Genomic DNA, 11,191 nt, shown 5'->3' on the forward strand with positions numbered 1-11,191 from the left:
AACTCTTTCTCCTAAATGTATGCAATGCTGTCTGTCTTTCCTAGGGGGCAGCATATGGAGGAATATTGAAATTTTAGCCTTCATTCAACCCCTAATTTTATTCAAACTTAGTAAAAATTTAAAGCCAAATGAAAGGATATGTTTGTAGGAGAAAATATTTGAGAGAAGAAAAATAGTTTTCTAGCCTACTGACGTGACGCCTTGGCTAGAATATTTTCTTTAGGATGTTGAAGCTTATCTAGAGAAAAATAATGAAAACAAAGAAATAGTTGAAAAATAAGAGCTCAGAAAAAAATTTTATTTATTATCTCTGGCTTAGAAAAGGTAAAATTAAAAGGAGAGGGGTGTTTTCAAGCCGTTTTGATAATGTGAAAAATGACTGCTACATGAATGGTCTTGTCCACTGAGGATAGTACAGAAGGACATAAGCATACAATAGCAGTAAAAGTGAAATTTAGGTTAAATCAGAATTTTTTTATCTTAAAGGGCAGACAGAAACTATAATATTGTCAAAGATTAGAAATAGTCCTACTGTTAAAGATTTCCCCCTTTCTGGGATTTCAGCCTTTCATATATTTTCTGAAGATTGATTACTATTAGGCCCATCTGATTTGAGCTTTTTGCTTCTCCACCTCTCTGAGTTGCTTTCGATTTTTAACCTCAATAGATAGTTTGCTACTGGCGATAAGGTTCACCCAATTTTTGAGAATATGGGTTAATAACCACTAGCAGTAACAGAAGAACCCCAAGAAGATTTGTTTATATTTAATCTGAGAGAATTCAGTTGGAAGTGTTATCTGAAACAGAGCTAATTCAGTTTCAATTGATCAAGGATGGATAGAAGTAGCTACACTCAAAGAAAGAACACTGGGAAATGAATATAAACTGCTTGCATTTCTGTTTTTCTTCCCGGGTTATTTTTACCTTCTGAATCCAATTCTCCCTGTGCAACAAGAGAACTGTTCGGTTCTGCACATATATATTGTATCTAGGATATACTGTAACCTATTTAACATATAAAAGGACTGCTTGCCATCTGGGGGAGGGGATAGAGGGAGGGAGGGGAAAAATCGGAACAGAAGTGAGCGCAAGGGATAATGCTGTAAAAAATTATCCTGGCATGGGTTCTGTCAATAAAAAGTTTAAGGAAAAAAAAAAAAAAAAAAGGAAGTGTTATCTGCTTTATCTGCTTCTGCTGTGATGAACAGTCTCTAGCGTGCTTCTTTTAGACTGTTTCAGTTACTTCGCAAGGGTTAACCTCAGGCTTAAGGAATAGTTTAGGTTTCTTTACCTTGGCTCCAGGTTTAGGTTAATAAATGCTGCTGAAGGAATATAATTGCTTTAATTAGCTGCCGCACACACAGTCCACTACTCTGCAATCACCTTATTTTTAACCTTTTCTCTCAATACAGACTTTTTGTCGTTGGCTAGAGAATTCTTTGAAGGGTTTACCAAAGGAAACAACTGTGGGAGCCGTCACAGTGACACATAAACAACTTACAGATTTCCATAAGCAGGTTACTAGGTGAGTGAATGTTGGGGAGGTTCTGAGGCTTGTGGGGGGATGTGGCATGGAGTGTCCAGCTCAGAACAAACGTCTCTGACCCTTGTTTCATTTCCACTGGAGCTAATGGATGTGCTTTCTATCATTAGGACTTCATCCTACTGTGTCTACAAACACTATTGTAGAATTGAAAAGGATTATGTACTATAATGTTTGAATTGAAAATTCCTTTATAAAGCTAGATCAACAGACATCAGTAACACTTTATTATGTGTAATAGTGTCATAGATGAGGTAGGTGACGTGAGCTGTGTATAAATGCTTTTCTTTACTTACTAAACATCATTAGCGTGGATTTTTTTATATTGATGATGGAGGATGTCTGCCATGGCTTAGTGTTTTAGTAAATGGCCTTCCCTGCCAGGGGTGACATACATAAATCAGAAATTCTAGAATCATTGATAATAGATTTTCCTTGTATCCCTGTCTCATTCTGTTTAAGATCTTAAAGCTAAATAGCAGTGCTTTGGAAATGGGATTTGGTATTGAATTGGTATCTCTCATTTTTGGATGTGGCATTTAAAATCCTGTATTCATGTTCTGGCTGTATCACTTTTCTGAGCCTTCATCCTATATCTGAAAAAGAATCCATTAATATACATGTGATTTACCTATTTCACAGGGCTAGTGTGAGGGGGTGACAGTGAAATTTTATTTATATGAGTTTGTATGTACATATATATGTATATAGACAAACACATTTTGCAAGTATGAAGTGTGATAAAAGCATAAGCTGTTATTTATTATAATTATTATTATTGCCTGCCTTGATAACTGATAGAAATAAAATACCCTCTGGAGAGTTGTTTTATTTTATTGATTTTTCAAAATACCTAAATTGTAGCATCTCCCAAAGTGCCCCCACAGGCTTGTTTTCATGATTTCTAATTTCTGTACGATTAAGGAGAATTGTTCTATTAAATCTCACTGCTCTAGAAATAGGTATTGTTTCAGAAGTAAGCAAAGTGATTTGTGTATGCATGACTGGGTAATAACATGTGACAGGGTTGTCTCATTTTTCTGGAAATGGGGATTTCCCTTTCATGGGGTATTTATGAATAGTTCTTGAAGTAACCCTTATAAAATGTCTTTAATTTCCTTATAACTATGAATTTTTGTCCAGTAGAACTATTACATCCATAATTTTTGTGTGTGGAGACAACTAAGGAAAGAGCAGTCCACGGGTGCTTTTGCCTGGTTCTTTTTTTAATTTGGTCAAGTGGAAGGATGTATGGTGATGAGGCAGCAAGAGATCTCTGAAAGTATTCTCTCCTTGGGTCACCAGAGGATCTCTTGGTTTTTTACCTCTTTGTTCAGAAAATTACTGTAAAGTGTGCAGCCTCTTCCATTTTAATAACGTGTTTTTGTTTTTGTTTTTCCCCCACAGTAAAAAGCAGAAATACTTAGCTTCACTGAATTCATAATTACGCTGGCCTCCTTGACTATCCTCACACAAGATCCTTAACTCAACATATTTTTCCTGGATGTCACCCATATCTGGAACTATTTCCCTCCTCATCTCCCATCTTCCAGCTTTCTGGCTTGCTTCAAGTCCTAGTCATAGACCTTCTATAATAAGCCTTTCCCAAGTACTCATAAAACCAGTGACTTTTCTCCTCTCCATTGGTTTTCTTGAATTTATCCCATCTGTATCTTGTACATAATTTTTGAATGTTGATACTTCCAGTAGATGGGGAGCTCCTAGAGTACAGGAACTGACTTTATTTAGTGATGGTATTGAGAAGCAGGATCTGTATCAAGAAAGCTTTTCTTTGTTTTTCTAGCACTGAGTACAATGTGGGAACATAGTAGGTGTTTAAAAAGTGCTTGTTGACTTGATTTCATGTTGTAGCTTGGGCTCCCCTAGATGTTTCATTGCTCAACTAGTTTGGCAGCTCCTCCTAGAACAGCTTGACATGATGGTAAAGAGTGAACAGACTGCAGAAAAAAGCAGTGGAGTTTGAAAGAGGACCTAGCATTTTTTCTCATCTTTTACAGTTAATTGGTTTCTTTAGATTGCTTGTTGCCTTTAAGCTGCTGGCTCAGTTTGCCTTCTGGATGTAGAACTAGTACCAACATGTTACAGATTTGCCATCCTAGCAAGGAGAAGGTGAACTGGTTCAGCTTCATTTTAGCAAGTCGTGACGTGCTTCTGCAAGAGCACAGGCAAACTCCTGGCTTTCAGAGTTATTATTCAGAGCCTGCAGTAAACTCTCATCTTAAAATCAGTTCTGCTTTCCAAAACACCTAAATAATCTCTCTCATTTGACATGGCCTGCTAATCACTAGAATGCTTTTCAGTCCCATTTCACATTTCTCTACATTATCCTATGAGCCCTCTCATAAATTGCACAAAGATCTTCAGGGCAAAGAGATGCTGCTGATCCAGATTGTGATTATTATATATACCATTTCCCCATGCTTCCTGTCCACAAAAATCATTATAAGTCAATATTGGATCCTTTGTTTGCTTAAGTTAGTAACCAATTACCCTGCTCACAAGAAGTAAGCCACAGAATTCTGTTCAGTAAATTCTTTTCCCATCATGCCTCGTAGGAGACATTATTCAAATACCTTCTTTTTCAGCAGGTTCTCGAAACCCTGTAGTGACAGACAAATTTGAAAGACTTAAAATCGCCCATCAGTGCAGTGATCCATCATGATTCATTCCAGGAGACTGATAGACAGTGCTGCCTGATTCCTGGCTGAGTGTATTCAAGATGCAGAGATGACATATTTATGATTGAGACAATGTAGGGTTTGTTTTGCTTACTCATGCATAATTTTTACAAGATGGGGTTAGTATAATTTCCTTCTAAATTTGGAAGGGTAAGAGGGACAGGAAATAAATGCTTGTTAATTGAGAAAAGAAAGTTAAATGAATAAAAATAAATAAATGAATAAAAAAGTAAAAGGTTGTTGACTTGGAAGTTACGGAATGGAAACTAATAAAGATAGCTGGATAATAGGATAAGGGAATCCAAGTTTTAAAATGTCAAAAAGAATAAATTTAGTATGAAAATTTTTTTTTTTTTTTAGTATCAAGTTGCCCCGAAAAGGTAACAGATAGAAAACAGCTAAGAAATAGCTCCAGTTTATTTTATCTCACTAACTTTAGATGATTATCATGGCAGGTTTTCAGATATGATGGTTTTTGAAATGCTCAAGAACTTCATAGAACATTACCTCCCAGCAAAGAAAACTGATGTCAGAATTGGGAGCAGAGGCCAAGAAGATTCTGGGGCTTATTCTCTATATCTATACCTTATTCTGGGCAACTTCTCTGCAGTCTTTTTTTACTATCATTTTGATGCTTTTTATTTTTTAATTTTGATTCCCTGATGAAAGCATTATATATATTTTTTAAAAATCCAAAGGGGTGATGGTCCATCCCTCTCCTTACAAAGAAATAAGTTGAGATTTCCAACCTTACTTAAAAGTGGTAGGTTTTCTATTACTTTGAGATTTTAATACCAAAATCGTTAATTTTGTTTTTACTAGAATCTATATAATTCTAAAAATGAACTGAGAGAGAAAGAAAAGCAGAGAGGGTGTGAATAGGAGTAGGAAGAAGCCCAGTTCTTCTGAGATTTTTCCAAGGAGTCCGTTAAATAACTTTTGGAGACTCTAAGTTAACTATTTATGCTGGCCTTGAACCTGGGCTAGCTTACTCCTTCACAGCATGTTTGGATCTGGCCTTGTTCATTCTAATTGCTACACAGACTTTTATTATTAAATCTAGAATTTTCTTGTTGAGTTATTAGAATGGAGGAATGGGAATCATTCTAAGATTCTGCTTTTAATTCAAATCAGGATTCTTGATATTTAAAACTCATGAGGTGGAAAAATTTGAATGTAGATGTGGGCCGCATTTTTATTCTCCCTTCTATCCCAATCCATCATTCCTTGCATTTCTTACCTTGATGGCACTTGCTTCAAGTAGAAAGAAAATTTCCAAAAATATGGCCTATACCTGGAAATGGGTCACCTGAACTCATTCTAAGCATGCATGAGGATATTCAGATAATTCTAAGACTTTCTATGTCTTAGACATAGAACTTGTACTAGGCTAATTTTACAAGATTATTGATATTGGACTAGTATTGTGCCCATTTTGTTACCTGTTGTTACCTGGAATTACAATGATGTTCTAGTACCTCAGCCACTTTTGTTTTTCTCTTTTTAAAATGTATTTATTTTTAAATGTGTGTGTTGCTTTATGGATCATGTTGGGAGAGAAAAATCAGAACCAAAGGGAAAAACCATGGGGAGGGGAAGGGAGGAATGAAATGGAAAAAAAGAAGTGGACATAGCATGTGTTGATTTACATTTGATTGCCATGGTTCTTTTTCTGGATGCAGATGGCATTTTCTGTTCAAAGTCTATTGGGATTGCTTTGGATCATTGAATCAAATCTTTCATAGTTGATCATTGCACATGCTGTTGTTGCATACAATGTAGTACTGGTTCTGCTAGTTTCACTCAGCATCAGTTCATGTAAATTTGCTAGGCCTTTCTAAAATCAGCCTTTTTTCTTTTTCTTTTTCTTTTTTTTTTTTTTTTTTTTTGCTGAGGCGGTTAGGGTTTAGTGACTTGCCTAGGGTTACACAGCTAATAAGTATTAAGTGTCTGAGGTCAGATTTGAACTCAGGTCCTCCTGACTTCAGGGCTGGTATACTATACACTATCCACCTAGCTGCCCCTTGATCATTTTTTTATAGAACAATAATATTCCATTATCTTAATATACCACAAAAAGAAGTGCTACAGATATTTTTGCATATGAGGATTCTTTTCCTTCCTTTATGATTTTCTTTGGATACAGCCCCATAATGGCGCCACTGGGTTAAAGGGTATGCAGTTTTATAGCCCTGTGGCATAGTTCCAAATTGATTTCCAGAATGGGTGTGTCATTTCACAACTCCACCAACAATGCATTAATGTCCCCAGTTTTCTCACATCCCCTCCAATATTCATCATTATCTTTTCCTGTCAGCTAATCTGGGAGGTGGTACAGCATTTTTTTCATATGACTATACAAGGCTTTAATTTTATCATCTGAAAATTGTTCGTATTCTTTGACCACTTGTCAGTTGGAGAATGACTTGTATTATAAATTCGACACAGTTCTTTATATATTCTAGAAATGAGATCTTTTTCAGAAACATTGGCTTTAAAATTCTCTCTAGTTCTAATCTGGTCATAAATTCCTCTCTTCTCCAAAGATCTGATAATAAATTATCTCTTGCTCTCCAAATTTACTTATCTTAGTCACATTTTTAATGCCAAACAGTATTTTGAAAAGATAAAATTAAGTTAATGCCTTCTGGGTCAGCTCAGTGTTGATATACTCCCCAGGAAGCTCCAGTGTTTGCTTGAGGACCACATCCAACTTCCTCCTCTTCTTGCTACTGCTCTACATGCCTCAACTCTTCTTTCCTCCTCCCCCAGAAAGAAATCTTGAGTAGCCTGTTTAACTAGAAAATCATAGACTTCATTTTCCATCTGAACTTTTCTAACCTAAATTGTGTTATTGTGAGTAGAAGTTTAATATAACATTAAGTTAGCATAGAAAATAAGGCAGAGCCTCAATAGGGCATACTTGTTTTTTGCATTAATAGGGGCTTTTGCTACTTAGTATGTATTTATAACAAGGTCTTCAGCCAAAATAGAGCATCCAAAAAAGACATTTTTACATTCATTCAACCCTTCTGTAAAACATGCGTTCCTCATAAAACTTTCATTTAAAGGATAAACATGAGATGCAGTCAAGAAACCTTGAGGCAGAATCTCTGCCTATGTTGGAATTCTTCTCATCTTGATTCACCCCTCTCTTGTCAACACTAAACCTTAAAGAATTGATCATTTTTCTTTCCAGTGCTGAGGAATGTAAACAAGTTTGCTGGGCCTTGAGGGACTTCACCAGGTTGTTTCGATAACTTGAGCTCCTGTAACTGTGCCTGTCTCCCAGGTGAGTTGAATATTCTCCCCAGATATGCAAGAGCTGTCAGGTTGTTCCTAACATTCAGTGGTGATGACAAAAGTCTAAATAAAGGCAAACCCCTAGGGCTAGAGGGTGAGGGTCTGAAGAATTTAATATGTTTTAATGATCATTGTAGAACACACTTATAACTATATGGCATTAATTGACATATAATCAAGGAAGTGTTTATCATTGACTTCTTCTGGATTGCATTCTTTCTTTGTGGGGAATGGGCCAAGTTTGGGCAGTATTGACCTGAACTGGACTTTCCCTCTTTTCTCCTGCTTTTCCTTTATTAAACGCACACACACTCTCTATCTCTGTCTCTGTCTCTCTCTCTCTCTCTCTCTCTCTCTCTCTCTCTCTCTCTCTTTCTTGTCTCTCTGTGTCTCTATGTATATGTGCCTCTTGTCTCTGTCTTTCTCTGTCTCTCTTTCTCACATTTATTCTTAAGAAGCTTTGGATAAAAGGTGATAAGCAGCTAAGTGTCTTTTGATCGTGTATGTATCTTATGTAGTGGGACTATTTGGGGTATAAAGAATTGTGATGGGGTTGGGATATAGAACTAATCCTAGGAATGATATACATTTATTCTTTATCAGTCTAACTTTTCATGATTAGCAAAATTTCTTCTATAATAATTGGAAAGTAGAAAGAAAAACTAGAAAAATAATTGGAAAGTAACACTGAAGGTTTTGGTACAGCCAAAGCAAGACCTTTGAAGCCTCCCTACTTCTGGTTCTTTCATTAAGCTGGAGAATTCTTTGTCTGTTGAATTTTCAAGCAAAGAAAATTCAGCAGTGTGGGAGGTTGGGGCCAAGGCGCCTTGTCCAGGGAAGTTTTTGTCAGTGGTACCACTTAATTGTATGTTGTTCTCTTAGCTAAAAAGACAAAAAGCTTTATAGATTTTAGGTTGTCTTCCCAAGAGGATATTCTGAATGGGTAGGCGGGATTCCAAGGCTTGGGCCTTATGTTCTTAAATGGCTTGGATACATCAGGTACCATCAGTATTTGTGGAGTGCATTGTTAAGTACAGAATGGATAGTTAATTGTTTTTAAGTGATGAAGACTGCTCTGCTTCAGATAGTTGTTTGGTCTGTTTACAAGAAATCTTCTTGGAACCAGTGTCTAGTCACAGATTTGGTGACTGAACTCGGAGTAGAAGCCCAATTGCAGTGGGAGGGTAGAAAGGGAGAGTTGAGCCAGACAGTCCCGTACGGAGAAGACCGAGGATGCAATGCCTAATAAAAGTTGACTCTGCACTGCTAATCAGCTTCCTTCTCTGTTTTTTCCCAGGAATGTCTTTTTATTAGAAGACAGGAAAATTGAAAACAAGAATGTGTCTCACAATCAGAAACCTTCCTTGTGGCAGAGGGACTTTTACAGCCTTTCACCAGTGCTGTCACAGCAACCAGGAGAGACTCTGGCCTCCTAGGGCAATCCTGTGGGGAGTTCCTGTTTATGAGTGAGAGGGCAAATCGGAGTGATTTTTTTTCTTTTTAAAGAATTGGCTGCAGCCTGTCCAGCATGGTGGGAGGGAAACTGGTTTCCTAATGGACTTGTTTTTAGAAAGGGAAAAAATATTTAAAAATATAAAAACAAACAAAAAAACAGAAAAGCTAAATGGAAACCTGAAGAAAAACATTTGCCTGACAAAAACAAAAACAAAAAAAACAAACAAAAAAAACACCCAGAAACACCACACTCAAAGTAGTAAACTTTCTGTGAAATGAAACAAAAACCACACAACAGAATTACTTATTGAAATGAATTAACCAAATTGCTGCACTGGGGAAGCAGGAAAAAAAAACCATCTTTGGAGGTGTTTGGTGGGATTTGGGGCGGGGGGTGGTATTTTGTTTTATTTTGTTGGGGGCAGGGATCCCAGTGGAGTAAGGATTTCTCCCACCCTCCAATTCTCTCCCCCTTTAAACTTGATGTTCAGACAAGGAACAATGAGCATGACAGCTAGAGCTAGTCCTGACCTGTACCTGCGGTTCACCAGTAAGTCAGGGGAGGATGGGAGCATCAAAGTTCAAGCCCATCCCACAACTCTGGTCCCATTCAGACCCTAAGTCTACTTGCATCTGGCTCATCCAGTCGTTGTCAGCCTCGTGAAGAAGAGTCCAAAACTGGGGGAGTCATATATATATATTATATATATATATATAAAATTTTTCTCTTTTTTAGGTGTTTTTTTAAAAAAAATTTTTGAGGTATTTTTTTTTCTTTTTTTTTTCCCAGATATGGGAAAGAGGAAAAGGGGGTTGAGATTTAAAGAGGTGTGTTTTACGGGGCTGACCAATAACTATTTTATTCAAAGATTTGAAAATTATTTGATGAGGGTGGGGGGAACCAAAAGCAGATTTTAACATTTCAAAGCAGTGTAGCCCTGCACAGGTGTTGGACTTGAGTGCATTGTTCCGTCTGGTGTTGTAGCCATCTCGAGAACAAACCAACAACAACAAAAAATAAACTGAAAAACAACAAAAAAATAAATTTAAAAAATGTTAATTTGTTTCTCTGTCTTAATTCTATTTGAACATTTTTTTCCCCTACTTTTTTCACTTTCTGAATTCCCTTCCCCCCTTCAAAAAAAAAAAACAAACCTTTGAAAAGGTTTAGATTAACATTTTGGTCATTTTACAGGTGGAAGACACGTTTCTGCCTAGAGTATTGCTACAGGCTTGTAATAGTTCTCTCATTTTTTATTTTTAATAGCAGATTATTTTTCTTAATAGTTTTTTATTTTCAAAATACATACAAAGATAGTTTTCAACATTCATCCTTGCAAACACATCCCTGTGTTCCAAATTTTTCTCCCTTCCCACTACCTCCCTCCTCTAGATAGCACATCAGTTAAACATGTACAATTCTTCTAGAATCAGATCAAAAAGGAGGGGAAAAAAACCCAAGTCTCATCTTTCTTAAGGACCTGATCCCAATGCCCCTCAACTTTCTCCTTAAGGTCTAGAATTCTTGTGTTGCATTTCTTATTTTCTTATAGGTGTTTATGGAGAGAAAGGGTACCTACATCAACTGTTAAATGCCAGTGGTGTATAATTGTAGTTAGGGACCCGTGACTCTTAGGATCATCTTCCTTTTTGAGATGGCAAGAAAGTGATTAGTGACCTTGGTGCCAGGCAAGCTATGTTGAAAGCATCCCTAATCATTAGAGCGAAGGGTCACTGGGGGAGAGTGGGAAGGGAGGGGAAGGATGGGACAGGGATAGGGATGTACAAGTTGGAAGACAGGCAGCATGACTTAGAGATGGCTGAGCAATGGGTCTTGTTTGCCTCTGTTTCTATCCCTAATACTTAATAAATGCTTTTTTAGCATTTTTAGTAATCAGTTTCTTAATTACCTTTTCAGCTAGCTTTATGTGCCTGCTGTGTACCAGACATTGTGTCTTTCAAAGATGAAGGCTAATCTTTAGAGGAAGGCCTGTGTAATTTCTTTGCATTTCTGCCAGCACCTGTGACCTGACCTATATTTCCTGTGAGATAAGAATCTCCTATGCCTGACACCCGGGTTTCTCAGCTGATGAGTTTTTGGAATTATTCAGAGACATCCTGATGATCTCCAGAGCTATAGAAGTAACAGGACTTGATCTTTGTCCATCTGAAGAGTTTTGTACTAATAGGT

The 11,191-nt window shown here is 36.9% G+C and overlaps 1 protein-coding gene across 1 annotated transcript in view; it reads left to right on the top strand.

Annotated features, from left to right (window-relative positions):
- The window catches only part of TNPO3 (transportin 3), a 127,071-nt gene extending 117,011 nt beyond the window's left edge, over positions 1-10,060 (top strand). Inside the window, exons 21-23 of the mRNA XM_051962960.1 lie at positions 1,413-1,525; positions 7,442-7,534; positions 8,843-10,060. Of these exons, the coding sequence (XP_051818920.1) occupies positions 1,413-1,525; positions 7,442-7,502 (174 nt within the window). The 3' untranslated portion in view covers positions 7,503-7,534; positions 8,843-10,060. The remainder of the gene's footprint in view (positions 1-1,412; positions 1,526-7,441; positions 7,535-8,842) is intronic.
- Positions 10,061-11,191: the final 1,131 nt, after the last annotated feature.

This window comes from Antechinus flavipes, chromosome 5, assembly GCF_016432865.1.
Source record: "Antechinus flavipes isolate AdamAnt ecotype Samford, QLD, Australia chromosome 5, AdamAnt_v2, whole genome shotgun sequence".
NCBI lineage: Eukaryota > Metazoa > Chordata > Mammalia > Dasyuromorphia > Dasyuridae > Antechinus > Antechinus flavipes.